At 40.9% G+C, this 21,575-nt stretch overlaps 1 protein-coding gene across 1 annotated transcript in view; it reads right to left on the bottom strand.

Moving 5' to 3' along the window:
• The window catches only part of NALCN (sodium leak channel, non-selective), a 177,166-nt gene that overhangs the window by 132,403 nt on the left and 23,188 nt on the right, over positions 1-21,575 (bottom strand). Inside the window, 5 exon segments of the mRNA XM_060273369.1 lie at positions 5,757-5,911; positions 10,602-10,730; positions 12,046-12,185; positions 13,515-13,598; positions 18,578-18,634. Of these exon segments, the coding sequence (XP_060129352.1) occupies positions 5,757-5,911; positions 10,602-10,730; positions 12,046-12,185; positions 13,515-13,598; positions 18,578-18,634 (565 nt within the window).

Genomic DNA, 21,575 nt, shown 5'->3' on the forward strand with positions numbered 1-21,575 from the left:
TGGGGACAGTCGTGTTTTCAGGGCACTCCACAATCAGGGTGCCATCACAGATAAGGCTCTATGTGACCTCCTGATGAATTTTCTCCTGTGATAGGGCACTGAGAAGAGACTCGCCCTGGACGTGAGGATGTTAGAAAGCTGAAAAAGGGAGAGGCATGCATTCAGACATTTGAGTCCCAGATTATTGCATTTCCATTGCTGTACCTGTGGCCCACACTATCTATACGATTTCAGCTTAGTAATGTCCCAAATACTGATTCAATGGGGGACTTTCTGCAGCAGTATAAGCTGCCCAAAGTATCACAAGGACATCATGTGATGTTTAAATTCACACATTATATGTGATATGAGGCGTGACCAAGGAGGAAAGACAACCACACACAACAAAGTAATGCGTGAGCAAGGCCTCTTCTGAACCACATTGAGGAAGAACATATTTAAGAACAAGCAGCCACATAAAAGAATTTGTCACGCCATTCATACAAGCAAGCAACCCTTAAGAGACTACTGGTGTCCTTGAAACTGACTCTATTTTAGATAGTCTATAAAATGAAGGGGCATGTAATAAATTAAGTATAATTAAGAGACTGTATCAATGTAATAAAATACACCACAGGGTAGAATATAAGAAAAGAAAAATTAAAGACAGATAGTTGAGGCAAAGCAGAGGTACTCACTTGTAAAAGAGGAGATATTAAAGCTGTGACGGGATTATATGAATAGTTCTTTATCTTATCCCCAGTGTAAATCAAAGTCCCAAACCTTCAGAATTTTTCCAGTCACAAATGAAACAAAAAAACAAGCCTATGCTGGATTCATCAATCTGAATGACACACTTTACAGGCTGCAAACAAGTGATTAAATAAATCAGCATGGGGTTGGCTGAGTTGAAGTGCAGTATAGACATGAAGACGTTTAGGCCTTAAAACAATGCTGAGGAATACGAAGAGAAAAATCACAAAGTTGTGTGATGCTCCCACACCATCCCACCTCCTTTGCCTTTACTGTGTCAGACTCAGGAATATTTATAGTTGTTGAATCTGATTCAGTGCTCAGGAAACAAGGGTTGTATCCCATGCTTCCATTCCACTTGTGCAACAGAGTTTCCTCTTCCCATCTTTAGAATCATAGAATTGTAGAGTTGGGGGGGGGAATCCCAAGAGCCATCTAGTACAACCCCTGAAATGCAGGAATCTCAGCTAAATGGTCAACCAACCTCTGCATAAAAAACCTTCAAGGAATGAAAGTCTACAACCTCCTGAGGGAGACTGTTCCAACTGTTGAACAGCTCTTAGCGTCAGAAAGTTTTTTTCGGATGTTTAGTCGGAATCTCCTTTCTTTTAACTTGAAGGCGTTGGTTCGAGTCCTACCCTCCAGAGTAGGAGAAAACAAGCTGTTCCTTCTTCTTTCCCCTGCATCTTCCCCATGCATCCTTATAATCTGCTCCAGAGGGTTGGGGGGCTCTCTGGAGCTGATTTGGAGGGGCATGGGGAGAGGAAGGGGAAGTTTCCTTGCATGAGTGGAACACAGCTTGTGGAGCGTTAGCCACAACACTAACATCCCAATCTCTTCTGCCCTTATTAGCATAGCTGTCAACCCTCCCTTTTTTGCTGGAATTTCCCTTATTCCAGCACCGTTTCCCGCTGCTATCCTGGATTGTTAGATATACCATAGACTGTCCCCGGGACAGGTGAGGCTGCTGATCCCTTATTTTCAAATCCGAAAGTTGACAGCTATGCCTTATTAGGCTCTCCTGTAACTATTTATTTCTACTCTGCCTTCTCACTTTCACTGAGAAAGTGGCTTACAGTACAAATGTAAAAATATATAACAACACTTGAATATACATAATAAAAACAATAGTAGATTGATATATGGCTATAGATATGGAACCAGTAATAAGTTTGGTGAAATAAAACAAATTCACCCTCTGATTGGGAGTTCTTGAGTTGAACCCATCCAAATGGGTTTTGCATTTGGCACCGGATTTAAAAGATGCAAAAGACAAGTCCGACCCAACAATGAACAACCCAGAGTACATTTTGGGTTTCCCAATTGCTCCCTTGCAGCGGTGTCTTTACCTGCCCCACTGTGTGGTTTGCGGAAAAAGGTCTTGCAGACCAAATTAGGACCTCTGTCCAGCCTAATAAGGCCCAAGGGCCGGAGGTTTCCCACCGCTAGTCTACTCTCAAGCCAGTGTTATGTGCCAACTACTTGCTCAAAGATGACCGTGCCACCTTTACTTTTAATGCAATAAAGGAGGATGATTCTAGGCTAGGAATTCTGGACAGAGATCGCTGCACCTTGCTATGCACTGAAGAAAGAAAAGCCACTTCTGGGTTCGTGTGAAGGAATTTTGATAAAATTCCTTCCCCATGTGCTAGCCACAGAGAGTTTCTTCTTCTTCTTCTCCTAATGCCCAGACTATTGGCAGTTTGGTGACATTCCAGAGGCAGAGGACACTCCCCTCTCTAAATCCCTCATCAACTTTGCTCCGCACCTTATTCAAAGTGTTTTGCCTGGTTAAAATGTGTCCTTGGACTGTGACAATTTTCCTTGCTTTTCTGGACGCATAATGGGTATGTGTTTTTGTGTGCGCATGCTCATGCATGTGTAGAAACTGCTGGCTTTTTTGTGGTGAGTTGCCAATAAGGGATACAGCCCTCTAACTAAGAAACATTCCCCACCTGGGTTAAAATTCCACTTGAAACCCAATAAATGTGTCGCTGGTTTCTCAAGCAGCGTCTGGCCTAGATATAGAGCTCCTGGGGCATCTCCTTCCTTCCCTCACATTTGAGTTTGTGTCATAAACATGTTTTGGAATCTTTACACAGCTGGAATGTTATGTCATACTTTGAGGTGCATACTGCCTAGTTGGACATCTTCCTATGAATGGCTGTAATTGGCTATCAGTTGTAACACTTTTTTCATAGCATGAAGCATTATGAAAATGTCTTAGTAAACATATCACACACAAGTTGCAAAGTGGGCAAGCTTGTCTTCCTCCCTGGTACTTCAGTGCTGAAGAGGATCATCAAATCAGAATCTTTTGAAGGCCAGTGACATTATACCCCAGAAGTGTTGAGGGCCCATAGCAGCACATTTTGCAAATATCTTTCTATGAACAGAGGAAAATACAAAAGTGCTTTTTTACTTTGAAATCTGGCCACTGGCCAAGGTGAGGGTGCAGGTTGCTTGCAAACAGAGTGACCCCAAAAGCTGAACTAGTACGCTTTGCACAAAATGATAGCTATGAAGGGGCAGGGGTGGGAAAGGACAGTTCTGCTAGGTCACAAAAAATGTTTTGAAAATTCTGGTTTATAAAGGAATATTATAAACCTGTGGGGTAACAACAATAATAATAATACTTCTTTGTTGTTGTTGTTTTTGTTGTTGTTGTTGTTGTTGTTGTTGTCATTGGCTGGGGTACTATTTGATGTAAATGAACATGAATAATTTGTGTCTCATGAAATTAGAAACCCTCCCCCCCCCACAAAATGCTGTCAGAGTAGCATCGTCAGATATTACGAACAAATAATAAATTTAAATAGCACTTGGTGGGGACTTCAACCTCTAAAACCTTAAAGCCTTGCAGTCAGAGAAGACACACTGCAGCTCATCTGAATGTACAGATGTGTACATCTGTAAAGGGAAACCCCCGCGGGAAACATTCTTCAGAATCTAGCACCAAACACTCTGAGTGTCTTTGTCAGTAAACCTTTGGGGGGAAAGCTACTTTAACAATCCCACAATTCTGCCAAATCTATATATGCTGAATTATGTTCTGTGATCTATCTGAGGAAAACAGACTTTAAAAAGAAATCAGCAAAGAATACTGTATTAATGAATATAGTCCACTGGGTTGTGATTACTTGTACAGTATTAGCTAAACCAGATCTGCAGTTGTACAGACTTCATCTGCCCATAATGCTAAGCCAAACCATGGCTATGTGTAAATGATCACATGTCCTGGTGGACAGTTGTGGCCATTTCACTCCTCCCTGCTCCTGTTACTCTGCCAAAGCTTGGCTTAGGGTTAGGTGCAAACCCAGGCTCAGGCTTTGTTTCTCCCAAACAAACCATACACAGTAATCTGAGAATATTCTTGATCACAGCTTGGTCGTTTGGTTGGAGTGAGTAAAGCCATGGGCCCAAGTTCCCATGAGATGCCAAAACATGGTTAGGCTCCTAGTAGTAAAGCAAGAGCAGAGGAGTAGCAAAGCTGCCATGATTTTCTAAACATGCAGCAACTTGCTTCTCCATTCATGCAAAACTAAAGTTTCACTTAGCGCTATATTCGAACCAGCATGTAGCTACACTGAAAATGTAATCACACAGTCATGCCCACCTGACCTATCCTTTTTATTTCCTGTCTGAGTTGCTTTTCATGTCCTCTCTAATCTACTGGTCTTTGAATCACCTGCTGAAAACTCTGAAATCTATGCAAATGCAGTCACATACTTAATGTACGAGGGCATCTTTATGAGAAGTTAGCTCCATAATGCACGTAGTCATCAAAACTATTGAACTAAACCAGACTCGATAATAATACACCAAAGGGCAGAGAAGGGAAGGGAGATGAAATGAAATACGATCTGAAATATTAGGGCACCTGTCACATGTCAGTTATTCATTTATTAAAGAGACTTTCTGTAGAAAATGCAAGACTTTTCAAAGGGAAAAGGAGCTCAGATCAAAAACCAAACCAAAAAAAGTAAGAACTTTACATACCCCAAGTCTGATTATCCAAACCAAACACATGCAAGCACACAAAAAGGCTGCTTCTATACGAAGTGCATACTGAGCAATCATCTCAATCATTTTGTTTTCAAAAAATTGCTGAGGTTATACAATGTCACTGTCAAATGGTTGTTATGCTGCATTTCCCATGGAAGTTTTCTGTCACTTTTTTTAGCAGTGTCTGATTTAAGAAAAAGACTCGCTGCATCCTATTTTGCTATAGCCATATTATTATTGTTTTGCAGTGTACCTGCTTTCTTTGCCTTTGGTTATGAAGGTGCAACCCTACTGCACAAAAGGCACCTACCAACATCTACCTGAATGTATGAAAAAATTGCACGAAAGAACAACACTCCGGAAGTGCCAGAAGAGGGGCAGGTGTATCTTTTTTACACTGTTTCCCCCACCAACCTACTGGCATCTGCATGTAAATATTCTAACCATATGGAGTTCTGTTTATGCACATGAATTTGTGCTTACGTACTCTTTAAGGGTAATTTCTCATACCATCTTTTCACTGCTGAACATTCATGCTTGCGAAAGTAACACAAGCAAGTCAAACCTTTTTAATTAAAGGGACAAACCATAACTAGACACCCCCAAGCTACAGCTCTGTATCTTTCCTACCTTCAGGGCAGGGAAGCAGCTGGGATGATAGGAGTGGCTTTAGTAGAAAGGGGCTAGAGGAGAAAATGTTAAGAAGACAGCCCCCTTGCAGACTTGTACAAATTGCCTCACTTTGCCAGAGAAAGCTGCATGCGACTCAGGTCACAGAGGGTGTTACCCTTAGCATATCAGGGCACGAATAGCATTAGATGGATTGCAGAGACAATACTCCTAAAGCAATCTCCAACTGGAGGAAGAGTGCAAAAGATCTATCAAAGACAAGGACAGTCACCACATCAACAGCCCTTTGCCCTACACATTCACAAACTGTCTATTGCAAGTTCCTCCTAGATGATTTACAAGAATCTAAAAATAGGCTTTGATAATAGATTTTAATCAGATAAACAGACCTATCTCATTAAAGCCACTGTAGCCCAGCTCTTGCCTGCTTAACCCTAGTTCTTCAAGGTCCAAGCATTCAAATCCTGGGGGGCACTGGTAACCTTCTTCAGATGGTTTCGAACAGTGTGTATCCGGAATTGCCAGATTATTCCAGGTTATGTTTCTGTTGACATAAAAAGAGAACAAGTTAGCGCAACCTGAGAAACACAAACAGTGGAAACAGCAGCGGTTAACAGTCCCCCCCCCCCAATAAATTGAATGTTGTGGTAAAAATATATATGCAACAGCGCTGCTTAGAATGGAGAGTTAATATTTGGCGGTAGGGACATCTGTCTGCTAGTGCAATGTGGGAAAGAGAATCTCTGAAAGGATTTGTCAAGATGGTCACTGGAGATGCTGCAGTCAGAGGCTCTTGTAGTACGATATCCTAAATCAGTGTTTCCAGGAACCCCTGTAACATGTTTCAGTATCTGGCAGAACCCCAATGCCCTCTGCCTCCCCCACAATCTCACAAAAGCAACATCAGATAATAAGCAATTTATTTAACAAGCACAAAATTTTGCATAAGGATACTGACAGAATACGTTGGAAAACAATGTCTTAAATAAACACTTGAGTTTTCTTCATAAGAAATTGGCACCTGTCCTTTATAACATCTTGTACAAGTCTAGTACAATACTTCACACGAACAGAGATAATTTCTCAGGTGCTGAAATTCTTTGTAAACCCTGAAATGCAGATATTTGCATTTTGAAGCTAAAAAATGCAGAAGTGACCCAAAGTTACACAACAAAATGGTCCCTGATACAAAGGAATACAGAATGTATTCATCAGAATGTATTCACCAGCTAAGATCATGACTACTCAAAGGCATCTGTAGCTGCTTATTTAATGGTAGCTCTGATGCTGTGACAGGGAGGAAACTTGTAGACCTCAAATGCTTCTGGAGTTCTGATAACTTTCTATTTTAGCTGTCTGGCAGAACTCTGTTGTATCTAGTTGATGTGTGGTAGATTGCCGTGAGTTTCTTATGCTAATATGATACTGGATCCTCCCTCTTCAATACCATCCTTGTAGTTCTGGCCTTCATTTTCTTAAATATGCACATCACTGGCCCACACAGAAATATCACAGCAAGCATAAAGATTAGCTGACAGGTTATAAACGAGAAATAATGGTGAGCTGTACAGCTCCCAAGTGAGGAGCAGTCTGATCCCATTCTCTGAGGAATTAGCTCTGGGAGCTAGGCTCTCTGTTTTCATTAAGAACCTGGGAACAATGTGCACTCTGCGTTATCAAATTCACACATCACCATCCTCTGAAAGGAGCAATGGCTCAAGAGAATAGAGAGAAGCTCTGGAATGATCAGAAGAAGTTATCCCTCAGCAAATTGAGATTTAATGTAGGGCAATACTCTGAAGGAGAACAAGAGGAAGTATAGCTATTAACATGAGTCAGCTATTCAGGCAGTAGTACAGTACTGAAACAAAAAAACAAGAAGAGACAATACTGGGCTGGGATGATCCTATTTATTTTGCTGCTTTCGTATGTTCCTCTCCATCCAAAGGAGGAGCAGGAACATTTTAGCACAGTGGTTCTCAAAAGGTGTGGCATGCCACATTGGTGTGGCAAGAGAGGATGGCAATTGTAGTTAGTGGGAAGATTCGAGGGCAAGTTTAGTGTAGTATAGTACATAGTATCAAAATATACAATACATACAACCTGAAAAAGTATTTATGCCTTTCTTCAAGAGGATTAGCTCCCCCCCCCCCCCCCAGTTCTCCATGACATATTGTTGTGAACGGGGATTTTCAACTCTGACAAATATGAAGGATCAGAAAAGAGAAAGGCTTCTAATATAAACGAGATTACCTGGCAAAATCAAGTTCACACCTCTCTTTGAGTTTGCATACATACTTAAGGCGCATATGTAAGAGGCTCGTTTATAATTATATTTTGGGAATGATTCATGTTCCTATGCATCTGCATTGTTTTATATTTTATGGATATCCCACAGTTGTGCGGTATGTTATAAATCAAGTCCAGCTAGGAGTAGTTTCTTTTTGCTTTCCAGCGTACTTCTTATAAAAATAAAAATAATAATTCAGTGTGGCACGAGCAAATTTTTATTCTGAAAGTGTGGCCCAGAGGAAAATGTTTTAGAACCACTGTTTTAGCATCACGGCAACCCTGTTTAAGGGAGTCTGAAAGCAATGGAGACCCACCCAAGGCCACGTAGTAAAGTGGCTACTGATATAGACGACGGGGCTTCAGTGCAAAAGAGGAAATTTGGTGTATGCCATGCTGTACCTGGTTACATTTCTTCTCACAAACTATTATAGAGGAAGGGCAGTAGAAAAATCATAGAATTGTAGAATCCAACCCCCAGCAATGCAACAATGTACATCTATCCGATATGGGGATCGAACCTGCAGCCTTGGTGTTATCAGCACTACACTCTAACCAATCAGCTCAGTGCCAAATGGTCTCTGGTTCAATCCCTGGCAGGGCCAGGGAGGGCTGAAAAAGACTGCTCCCTGGGCTAGATGGACCAATGGTCTGATTTGGCTTCAGGCAGCTTCCTGGGTTCCTAACTGTTAAGGACACAGGAACATATCCTGCTTTGCATGTAAGAGAATCGGTGCAGTGCAGGGGAAAGAGTGCTGGACTAATACTGAAGAAACCCAGTTTCCAATCCCCACTTGTCAATGAAGCTCTCAGGGTGACCTTGAGCCATTCACTACCTTATAAATACAATGCAGTACAAATACAATGGAGAGGAGGCATTGTATGTTTTCCTGAGCACCTTGGAGAAATGTGGGAATGACTGTCCTACAGTAATCAGCATCATGGAATTTTTGTTTTGTTTTAATCACCGTACAGTACCTATGGTTGTAGTCTTAGGTACACTAATTTGGAAGTAAACTCAAGGAAAACCATTTTTATTTATAACCCCCCCCCCCATTTTACTTTAGGAATCTGCCCCTGGCGGTTTTGGATGCCGGGGGCTACTTCCAAACAAGTCAGGATTTGGACCTTTCCCCCTATATCCAAAACCACCATGGACAGAATCTACAAAATGGTTTTTTCCCCATCACACAAATATGAAGAAATTTGTTTTTTTAAAATTTTGCAGCAAGGAAGCCTTCTAAACAACAAAATAGTTGTGGGGGGTGGTGGAGGCCAGTATAACACAGGGCGAAATAATATCTGCCTCAGAAGAAATGGAGTTAGATAAGTAATTATAACAACAGGATAATGAGTGTGAAGAATGCTTAGCAAGAAAGAGATTCAGAATCCTCTCAAGGGAAAGGGGAAGGGACCTGGCAGCGAAAATTAGGGCAAGCAGAAGCAACTAGAAAATGCAGCACTCAACTATTAAAAATAGAAAAAATGAATATTGTTAGCAGCTGAACAGTTGGTTCGACTCTTCTATCTTATTGAAATACAGATTCAGTTTTCCACAGAGCCGATTTATGTTTGTTTTAAAATTTAACACCTCACTGCACAAGTATAGGTAGAACCTCAATGGCCTGTTGCACTTGGGAAATCAAAACGTTCTTGCTTTCAAGCTGGGGGAGGACCGGGGCACTTTCCCTTTTTCATATTGTCAGGGGTTGACGGGGCTTCCTCTCTTCACAGCAATCACCACGAGACTTCCCTCCAACAACTCATGAAATGACGGAGTCTTCCTCTTCTCAGCACATCTCACGAGGGCTGGGGTGAACCCCCCCGCTCCCCCGATTCTGAGCTGGAGCCTTTCCTGTGAACTCCCTGGCTCTCCAACCCTTCCTGCCTCTTCCTCATTCTCTCCCTCCCCCTCGCGCACATCAACCTCCTCTTCCACTCCCAGGTCTCTCCCTCCCTCCAGGGAACTTGAAACCACTGGCTCCTCCCTGACACATATGTCCAGCAGTTGTTGCTGGTATGGCCTTATCTCAGCACAGTCACTTTTAGGTCACGGTGAAGAGAGCCTTCATCCAAAAGGATACTTAGAACAAGAGAATATACTTGCCAAAAGCTGAAGCAAAGGCCGTTTGTCTATCGGCCAGGCCTCCACACCCTTGTTTCTCAACAAACCTTACAGCAACCTACAAGGGAAAGTGTTGATAAACTCCTGCTCCAACCCACCCCACTCCTACTGCGAAACAAGGAGTCGCCTAGCAAGTGTAGGCCACAAATCATGGTTTGGCTTCACAGAGCAAGCAAATACTCTGTAACAAATATAAGGAAGTTTATAATTCAAAAAAATAAAATAAAAGCAATAGAGCGGGCTGCACAAATAAAACCACCAGCCTTTCAAGCATGCAAGATGTAATTACATTAACAAAACTGGGAAGGGGCTTGCAAAGATCACAGTGGTTGTGATCTTCCCGTGGTTTTGCTGCTGCTGCACGACCCAGAGCTAAGCTATGGTTTTGCTTAGTGTTATTGATTGATTGATTGATTGATTGCCTTTCTATGCTGCTTTTCATTCAAATGAATCCCAAAGTGGCTTACAAACAATAAATAGCAGTAACATGTCTGAATCAGGGCTCATGGTTTGTCTCACTGCAATCAAATCATGAGCTGCAGCCAAGATTTAGTGATCAAGGTTGTGTTCATTGTCCTGGGAACGAGTAGGTTGGCTCACTCATAGTAACTAAGCCATGGTTTGACTGAGTGTTGTGTGCAAATTGAATCACTGACTCACCAGGAACCCCAAATTTCAAGCCGGATCCTTTAGCAGAATTTGTTTGAAGTTCAATGTCTTTCTAGAGGAACTATTTCCTTGTGATTTCTCCATTTCTAGTTCAGCTCCAGACAGAAGGTCACTGAGACGAAGTTAAAGAAAATTCCTCATTTACACTTACCCTGGCTTTGTATCATTTGTCACACAATGATACGTGAAAGGTCCAAACATCTGAACTCCCAGAATTCCATACAGAAGCAGAAAGAACAGAAGGAATATTGAAACACTCCAAATTTGTTCACCTGAGCGCCTAACGAAAAAGGAAAGTGATATGCATTACATGCAAGTAACCTTAACAAGTTCAACACCAGTACTGTAGTGCAATATCCCATCCATATGTGGTAGATGAGTGGAGAATAGCTTTGTGGCACAGGGGGTATCCATACTGTGGTTTAGCCCTTTAAAATGCATGACTAGATTAAAAGAAGCAAGCAGTCTTCAAGGGAAGATAAACTGGGTTGGGAGGTGGTGGGATAATCTGAAAAATGGCAGGGTATGTCTTGGGAATTGCATAGAAAGGAGAGATGCATGTCCAGTTTTTTAAATAGCAAATAAGAGTATCCACATGAGGAATTGCAGACCTCTTCCCTCACTGGTGTCTTACTTCTCTGTATCTTCTCTTTTCAAGTGCCTTTCTCCTCTCCAGTGCAATACCATGCTTATCTAGGCTGAAAGCAGAACTCGTCCAAGTCAAGGACAAGATGGCACACATACACAAATCCCAATAATATGTATATCTGTATGGACAATCAAATATGTCTCCAATACTGATGACAGGGTAGGATGCTAAAGGGGTGCAAGACAGGCCACAATGGCACTCATCACTTTACCCTCTAACACTTCACAACCACTACCTGCCCCTTAGCAGCTGCTGCTCTGAGGTGGCTATCTCATTATGAAATGGTACAGCTGGCTCTGGCTGAAGAGAGGTTAGCAGCGAGTGTAGAGTGTGTTCAACATCCCTCTCCGAAGTACCTGTTTTGCAGGTAAAAACAGATCCTCCAACCCTCACCCAACGTGTCTCGTGGAACTTCTACCTCACGTGTAGTTAGGCCTACAACAGCAACCCTAATTTTCAGGGCTCTCTGATGAGTGTACCCCATACAACTGCATGGTACAATTAATTCTTAAGTGGTGCCCTCCTCCACTGTCTCCTGAGACAGATGGATGCCAAATTCAACCTCAAACATTCACCTGAAAATTGTGGTCTGTGAAGAGGTCAAAGGGAAAGAACTTCAAATAGAAGCTTGGGCTACTTCTAACACAGGACATTATCCCAACATTCATAGCAGTCCAGAACTGATGGGAGAAATTGGATTAAAATAATATTTATCAAATTTTATGAAATCTTTAAAAAAAATTTTATTTAATATAGGAGCTGGAATTTCCTAAGCAATCTTGTGACATTTCCCCAAAAATTCACAGTCTGTATTATATATCTAACAGAAATTAAGAAGCATATGATTGCATGTTTAAAATAATCCCAAACAAAACAATGCCATTGTCTCCCCATCCCAAATACTGTATTCATATACCATTGTGTCTAGATTTAGCAAATAACTTACTTTAAAATGTTGGTTATCCTGGTTCTCGGCAACTCAAAGCGGAAATAGATCCGGAATGCTCGAATCATAATAAGCGGACGAGGGATCCTCAACATGCCCCAAGGTGACATTTGATCAACTATATCAGCAATTTCAAACACCTAGGAACAAAAGAATGTCTTTTTCCCTCTGATTTTTTCCCCTGAGCATACTACTGTTCTTTGTGCTGTTTTCTAAAGTTTGCATTGTTTTGCATAAATATTTCCAGGGCAATGTATTTTCAATGGCAATCTCCTTTCAGCGCTTGTTCCCAGTTTAACACTGGTTTCTGAAACAAGAGGCTTTCGGCAACTGATTTTATAATTCAAGTGACTTATTCCGGAACACCAAAAGTCAATTATCTCATCCATGAAGGTAAAACTGAAAGTAAAGGGAGGGAGGATTGAAATAATCTACCAGGGGCAAAGGAAAAAAAAAGCATATTAATCTGAAACACTCCAGTAGAGAACACAAACCCTCTGGTGGGTTTCCTATAGGACCTCTTCCAGACCAGGTCTGGGTTGGAGAGAGAACTGGGTGCAGAAAACAGAAAGTGTTTAGGCTTCCTATTCTAGCCATGTCTAGTATGCAGCACTTCATACAAGTCAAGTAAGGGGAAGGATCCATTGAGCAGAAGCAGGAGAGAGTGTGGCCTTAGAATATTCAATAATAATTTATAATAATTTATTATTTCTACCCTGCCCATCTGGCTGGGTTTCCCCAGCCAATTTAAAAATTGCAATCCATTGATTTAACAAAGTTTGTAATAAAGTATGTGCACCATTCCTGATGTAAGCATTTGAGTACTGTATGAATTCTTTTAAATGATCCCCCCCCCTGTGGTGGCTCCCTGGTTGTGGAATGTTCTCCCCAGGGAGACTCACCAGGTGCCATCACTACATGTCTATAGGCACCAGGCAAAAAATATTCCTCTTTACCCAGGCCTATGGCTATCAACAAGGCACCTCTGATATGCTGGAGAGGTTTTTCAAGGGACACGGATAGCTGCAGTAGGTAGAAGGAAGTCTTCCTTCTGGGAGTGTCTTTCTATTAACTTACTTTAGGATGCAAGCTATTAGTTTCATTTTGTACTCAGCTGATTATTATGGAGGCAAACCATGGGGTCTGGAGTGGACAGCCCTGCTTTGCTACAGAAAGACCACAGCCCCAAGCACTGAAGATAATCTTCCTGTTTGGTCTAGCTCTGAGGAACGGGACCAACTCTACTGCACAAGAGTGGCAGGGGAAGCCCAGCCACATGGGCAGGGTATAAATATTTATTATTATTATTATTATTATTATTATTATTATTATTATTATTATTATTATTTGTTACCAGAAGAAGAGTAGCCCTCAAGGGTGTTTTTAATTTTTTTCTTAAGCTGGGGTGAGGGCTTGGCCCAGAGATAAAGGCTGTATTTCTGCACTTATTGTAATGCAACATAATTTACCTGTAAAACTAATGACACCCAAAGACAAAATACCATGAATCCATCAAACACACACCAGCGGTCCTTCACATAGGAAGTATCCCCCTAAGGAGAAAAAAAATGTAAACGGAATTATACGAGTTGTGCTATTTCATGTTTTTTAATTATTTCTGTAATTTCACATTTTTAAAAACAGAATATTTCTAACACGGTGAAGCAAAAGCAACATCCTAGCATCTGAAATTCTATGTCAATATCCAATGGAGAAAGCTGCAAGACTAGCAGGCTTCGAAGGATCTCCTTTCGGTTTCCTCACAAAGAACAGCTTTACAAAGCGCACTCCATTTATAGCATAACTGGGTTTTTTGTCTGACGGATGTTCAAAACAACCTGTAGTCATTTATCACAGGTGTCAATGGTCAGTATTTATAAGTTGCGCCTCCTGTTTCTTGTACCGCACAGAATTGGTTTGCAACCAGTGCATTTGGAATAAGAGGAATGCTTTGGGTAAAGCAAAATGAAGAGAAATAAGGCAGGCTTCATCTTGCTTTTCCCTGATGCTTTATATAGCCACCTGCAGACCACCTGACAAAATGTTTTTCAGGCACAGCTCTGGCTATAAGCATAACTGAATTTGCTCATTATAGTGCTCAGTTAACCATCCTTTCCCTCAATTTTCATCTCCTGGTAGCTTTTCTCCTTTGTTGAGCACAAAACTACATATACCAATACACTTCAGCAAAAATGGGTGCAGTTGCATCCTCTTCAAGTTGCCTTTTCTGTTGATCAAGAAAAGACTGACCATCTGCAAGTACTGGAAATAGTTGCTATGGGAGCCTTTTCCCTCAAGGGTATCTTTCTAAAGTACCTTAAAGTCAACATCCAGGACATCAAATCTTGTTGCCTTGCCATACAACAGAGGCCAAAGCAACTTGCTTTATGGGCAGTGTTAAAGTTACAGGATTAAGCAGAGGTCTTTAAAGAAATTTATAATACGGTGTGATAGCAAATCCCTTCAGTCAATAGGATGGGGGCAAAGAGGGAAGAGGAGAGAAAGTAAAACATTTTAAAACACACAAACCATGAGATAACACACCATGGCCCAGTTTGCACATAACACAAAGCCTAACTATGGCTTGGTGTAAATGTTCAAGTGTACAGATTTCCAAGAGGTATCACAGCTCTTTTGCTCCTACCCTGGTTCTGCTGCTGTTGCTGCACTGCGTGTCATCCAAACCAGGGCTTGTGGTTTGCCTTGCTCCAGTCAGTATATCTCACAACATGACTGGTACAGGAGGAAAGCAGCCACAATCTCCCCTCCCCAAACCTGTACATTTGCACTAAGCTATGCTTTGGCTTAGCAAACAGAGTCTATGCCTCCTGGATACATAATGGCCTAACCATGGTTAGGAAGTTGGGAGAATGCTCCAGACTCATAGGTTCACTTCCTCTCATGTGTAGAAATTCTCTGGCTAGAATGGGTTAACAAATAAATAAATAAATACTATGGCAGAGGTTTAGGTCTGCACCATTGCTAACGGTGCTGTGGCTAGGCTTTAACCAGGGTGTGCTAACCAGCTTCATTCTATCCCTATTTTCAAATATTCAATTAACAGTTCAACATGATAAGAATTAGCCATAGCTAGCCCCAGCACAAATATAAGATAGCACCATGGTTAAAACTGAACGAGTAAGATTCAGGAATTCACAAAGATGAAGGGAGGGGAGGGGAGAACAGATCTATGGCATGTCATTGATCACTTAACCATGGTTTACATATGCTCTTCGGCTATTTCAATTTTTTAACAGAAACAATATATGACTGCAACAATGGTGGTGGTGAGACACATAACCCAGAGGTTTATGACTGAATTTGAGACTTCTTTTTTAAAAAGAGTATGTTTCTAGTCGTAATGACTGCAAGCAAAAATAAAAAAATGTGACAAATATGGCTCACTATTTTAAAATAATCCAGAAATCAATTAAACAAACAAACAAACAAACAAACAAACAAAGCACAAAGAACATAATTATATCTTCAAATGTTACAGTCAAGATTATTTCGTTTTGGCACCAAAACCTGGTTTTGAACCCTGGAAATCAACAGAAACTAGAATCTTGGGTCATCACAGCTACATTGTACAGTGGTACCTCGGTTTATGAACACAATTGGTTCCGGAAGTCTGTTTATAAACTGAAGCGTTCATAAACTGAAGCGAACTTTCCCATTGAAAGTAATGGAAAGTGGATTAATCCGTTCCAGACGGTCCGCGAAGTAACCGTTCATAAACTGAAGCGAACTTTCCCATTGAAAGTAATGGAAAGTGGATTAATCCGTTCCAGACAGGTCCGCGGAGTACTTAAACTGAAGCGTTCATAAACTGAAACATGGGTGTAATTGGTTCCGGAAGTCTGTTCATAAACTGAAGCGTTCATAAACTGAAGCGAACTTTCCCATTAAAAGTAATGGAAAGTGAATTAATCCGTTCCAGATTGCTCCGCGGCGTTCATAAACCGAAAATTCATAAACCGAGGTGTTCATAAACCGAGGTTCCACTGTAACTGCATTGGAGAGAGGTACGCCTTCATATTTGATTCTATCCTAAAAGTGAAATGCTGTGCACAATAGCCTCTTCTTCTTCTTCTTCTTTTGCAGTATGTGAATTTTTGAGCAAACATTCCCACTGTTCAACCATTTATAGACTAAGGTCCCAATTAACAAAAGGTATTTAAAGAAAAAAGTCACCCCTTGGTGCTTGGAATGAAATTGCTTTCCTTTTCACATGGGTGCCTGGTTTCTGTATCTCCTTCACCGTCCTCCTCCTATTCTCCTGCCTTGCAGAATTTAGAAGCTTCTAAACCCAAGGACCAACCACATAGAGATGATTAACTTACCTACAAGCAGCAATTGAGTAGACATCATAAAATGCATAGTACTACTCATTTACACAATACACTTTCCTGCTTATGAAAACATTCGAATGATTCCTATGTTACAAAAAAGGTAATATCTTGAATTGGTTTTCAGATTCACATTGGAGATTGTGTAAGTGACAGCACAGAAGTACAACTCATCTGTTAGATACGACCTGATGTCACAGTTTGTTGAAAATGTTAATGATGCATAAATAAGATACACAAATTAGCAATGCCCTTCTGGCTCATTATGAGTTGTCACAGCAGCCTTTAGTTATGAGCAAATGGCTATAGCAAACTGTGTGTGGATTTGTACTAGTCTGAAAGGGAGGGGAATTGTTCTGTACAAAGATAGGTCTACATAGTTTTGGAAAGTCACAAAATACAATAAAACCACCTCTTATTTCACAAATATGTGGTTAACTTTTCAATAAAGCTTCTTAAATTGAAGCATAGTATAAGTTCTCTTTGTTACACTGCCTGGCAAATTTAAGGTGCCTTTAGCAGATTCTTCATAGCATTCTAGCATCCTATTTCTTACCATGCGCAGGGCCGCTAGGGAAGCAGAAGTCTTAACAGCTGAGCTAAATCATTTGATGGTACCAGTTTAATGAAGACTGATGGCTCTTTCTCTCTTGATTGCCTGAATTCTTTAGATATGTCATTTCTGCCCTGAGGCAACAAACTATATCCAAAATAAAAAAAGGTTCTGTCTGTGCAAGAGAAGGACACCCCACCGTTTTGTTTTGTTTTTTTACTGTGTGTGAAGTGTCCCATCTGATTTGTAAATGTTTTACACAAGAGCTCTGACCTTCACAGAACTGGAGCCCATGAATAATAATGGAACAATCTTATAAATTCATGCAAGGTGGAGCAGCACAATGCAGGAATCCTCACATAACATTTGCCAAAGGATTTTTCAAGTCTCCATCCTCTTCCGGCATTACTTATTGTTATTTTCCTTCTAATTATGGAAATGGAAGTTGGAAGGATCATTAGCTGAGATAATGATGGCCATGCAAGGAAGGCAAAACCTGAACTGTGCACTGTTTGCTTATATGCAGTTCACTATGTAGACATGCAATCTAATATCTGAGGCAAGATTCAGCTTTAGACGACTCTCTGCTGTCAACTTTATATTTTTTTTTCTTAAAAGACTGCTTCTGGCTTGCATGACTTCAGTGTGTGAAGCTCAGAAATCTGTTAGTAAGGCCTGAAAAAGGATTAAGAACAGAGGGGCTGCAGTGAATTTTCTTTAACTTCCTTTAAATCTCCTCCATTGCCTTCTTCTGCTTGATGTTCTCTTGAATATATTGGTCAACAGCTCTCAGGCTCCATGCTCCTTTTCCTTCTCATTTGTGAGCAGTGGCAGAGGTAGGGGGCAGGAAGGGCAACAGTCCCCCAAACAAGGAGCTCGTCCCTCACTTGTCCCATCATTGCTGGACTCCTGTCTTTAGCATATATTGTTGTTTTTCTTTCATAGATCTTAACATGTGGGACACAACTTCCCCACCCAGAAATATTCTGTGTGCCCCACAGAATTTTTTTTTCCTGGTGTTGCCACTGCTCCCATTCAGTTCCTGCCTGCCTGCCCCACAGTTTCAACACAACTTTGTTTTTTAAAAAAGAAAGAAAGCACAAGCTGGACTTCCTTCATGCAGTTGTTGCCCATTTGGTGCCAAGCACTCACTGCCATGGTCAGAACTACCTATGCATTGCCCACCCGCATCAAATTGCAAAGCAGTCAAAAGCCTGAATCATGGAAGCAAAGTGAATTATGCCAAGCTCAGCAAATGGCCTCAACTCCCAAAATGGATCCTGATTTTGGTGGTCTTTGGATTTGTGTGCAGAACAGACGCAGCCCGCTCTATGGTTAATTTTTCAAAAATTAACCACAATTTCCCCACAATAAACTGGGATAGTAACTGCTGCTGTCTTGTACCCATGAGAAAGAAATCATAACTGTATAGCCACGATGAGGGGATGAGGGGAGGGTTAAAAAGGGTTAATGTTTATGGCATGGAACTGTGCAATAACATACAATCTGTTTTAGCCCCCGTAAACTTTTGTTACAAAACTCCCTTTTGGCTTTGACAGACAAGTATATTCTGGTTTTAACTCTCATAAGGGAAAATATCCCCAAGTAAGGTGAACTTGTTCCATCTTACCTTGAACATCTGAAATGGCTGTGGTGTGGTTAACCTCCAACCTTTTCCCAACTCCATCTACAGAAAAAAGGAGATTACCTCCATTCATGAGCTTTGCACATTAGCAGCATTATCTGTCAATGCACCAACGCAAGAGAGAGAGAAGAGAGTCTCATGCCATGAAAAATGTGGCCTGCAGGTGCTAAACCTCACTTCAGCTTTATAAATGCATTGCAAAGTGAAAGTGGGTGACAATTCCAAGCCAAGAAGAAACATCCCCCCATCTTCTTATAGTACATTCAAGCTTTTTTGCTTCTGTTGAATCCAAATACCCTCATATATCCCAAACCGGGCCTGTGCCCTTTTATGTTATGTTGTGCTACCCCTGGCCCACGGCTATCTGAGTTAGTTGTCAGGGCCATCTCCATTGTTGCTGTTTAGCTCTCCTTCCCATCTGGTCCCTTGACCACAGGCTTATGGTGCCAGTGCTAGGAAGTTGCCGCCTTGTGATTATCCCACAGTGCCCCAGAGAACCCAATTTAGCAGGGTTCAAAGTCAAGGAGAACAGCTGCTTTCCCTTTTGGGTGGTGCTACGGTAGTAGTTACCAGCCTTACTCTTGCTCTCCATGCAATTATAGCCATGTGGAGAAATGGCTTCCAAGATCATGGGCCAGGACACATTATGTCACTCCCAGAGAAGGTTCCATAGCTCAAAGGGTATAGGCCCTGACCATGAATTGTCCAGACAAAAGGAGGTTACACCTAATGTAAGCTGTTAATGTAAGAAGCCTTTTAAAGAACTTGGAACCAATCTACTTGAACAACATTCCTGGCAATGTTTTTAGCTTTGCTGGAGAAGCCTTGCTAACTGTCCCTTTGTGGCACCTGTCATAAGAAACGGGGCATTCCGTGAAGCAGCACATATTCTGAGGAATTCATTGCCTTTGTATATTAGGGGGTGCCCCCCAATCTAGTTTAAAATGCCAAATCATTTACATGAGCATACCCCACCATGTGACCCAGTTTTATGTTCATCTGATAAGTGTTTTTTATGTTTTTATTTTTGATTTTATATATACCTCTCTGAGATTATTTCCCCCCTTGATTTAGCGGCATAGACATTTATGGGTAAAAAAAATAAAAAATAAAAATAAAGCCACAATGAGATGGCAATATATATAAATGTGTCCTACTCAGTACATGCTACTAAACAGCATTGGTATAAATACAATTTTTCATTGGTCTTTAAAAAGTTAATTGCCTAATGGAATACATACAAGAATTCCCCATTCAGAGCCTGCATGATCTGCAGTTCTGAGTCACAGGCTCAGTTCAGAAATAACAGCAAACTATGGTTTGCCATTGGAAGAACAATCAAATCTTGGGCTCACACATACCACCCATCCCTTTCATCTTCCTTCAAACACAAGGAAGGGAGAATTTGCATATGTTTATTAAGTTCAGATTTCATTTTAAAACTAGGTTTTTAAAAACAAGAACAAGAACCCATTAATATAACTAAAACCTTTAAAATACCCAATTTTAATTTATTCATCTTGGTATAGATGCAACATGTACAAATGAAATGATAATATAGCAATGTGATGAAATGTAAGCAGAAAGTTCAGATTTTTAACTTTTGAGCCAGGCTTTCGCTTTCTTTTTAATTCAGACACACTGATAACTGCTTCAAGCCTAATACCAAAAGGACTCACATTTGTAACCTGGGTGCTATGTAAGAGTTTGGAAATGTTTTGAGAATCACAGAAGGGACTGTGTGGCTGAATTCAGATCATCTCCCAAAGCATGGATCAGGCAGGTGCCTTTGCTGTAGTGTTTCTGGCATCTGTTAAAAACTTTTGTGTGTAACCAAGAAACATATAGTACTGTACCAATTTTATTTTATAATGTGTATTTTTTTAAACCACTGGTTTTATCTTGAGAAATTTTTAGGTTACCTTTTTTAACATCTGATTTTACCAGTAATTTTAGTGTATATTTTATGTAAACCACCTTGACTGTTTGATGATTATGCAGTATGTAAATTCTGTTAAATATATAAATCAATTAGGAACAAACACTTTCCGTTCTTCCTTTTTGCATTTGAAGCTTCAATTTCAAGCTAGTGCCAAACCAGTGTTTGCTATTTCATCCAAATGCAAACAACTCAAATCAAGAATGCCTGCCTAATACGTTAAAATCTCAATTTCCCATTTCTATTGCACCATGTGGCCAATTATAATTTCATCTAAAACTTCCATGTTCTGATATAAAGGGGGGGTACTATATGGCTTCTGAGATCAAACATAATAAATATGATATATTAGGCTGTGTATTTTTGCAGCAAATTAGGAAGATTGAAATAGATGACCAGCACAGACATCCCTCCAACCCAACATCTCATCTCATGTAGAAAGTTCTGCGCTTTCAGCTCAAAATCCAGCTCATTAGACTTTGTACTGGATTGTGTCCCTTGTGTTTAAATAAGAGATCTTGGTTAGTGTCCTTTCCTGTGCACAAAGTGTGTAACAAAAACATCCACGGCTAAGTGCTTTAGGGCTGCATAGCCAGAGATGGTCAGCCTGGCAGCAGAGGCCCCCTTATTATTGATCTTTGTAAGCCACTCTGGGAGGTTTTATTTTCTCCGGCTGTGGAGTAAATACTTAAAAAAAATATCATATTAACTTGCATAAATAACACAATACTTCTGAAGGGGGGGAAACCCATTGTCTTTAAAGGATGCATCCATGAGTCCAAGCAAGCACGCTTGCAGAAGAAGCACTGCTGCCTACATGCCAGAGGATAATGCCTTGTCTACTAATTTATCTCCCAGTGATTAATGTTAAGTATCTGAATTCAAAATTATGAACTGAACCACAGGAGCCAACTCCTAGGGGCCGAGGTCCCTTTGGCTGCCCCAATAAAATATTTGAAGGAGCCGCCCACCCCACCCCCGAAGTTGATGGGCATCGCCATTCAAATGGTGTGTGTGCACCATGTCATGTGGTGATCAATTATG

The sequence above is a fragment of the Zootoca vivipara genome, chromosome 4 (genome assembly GCF_963506605.1).
Source record: "Zootoca vivipara chromosome 4, rZooViv1.1, whole genome shotgun sequence".
NCBI classification, from domain to species: domain Eukaryota; kingdom Metazoa; phylum Chordata; class Lepidosauria; order Squamata; family Lacertidae; genus Zootoca; species Zootoca vivipara.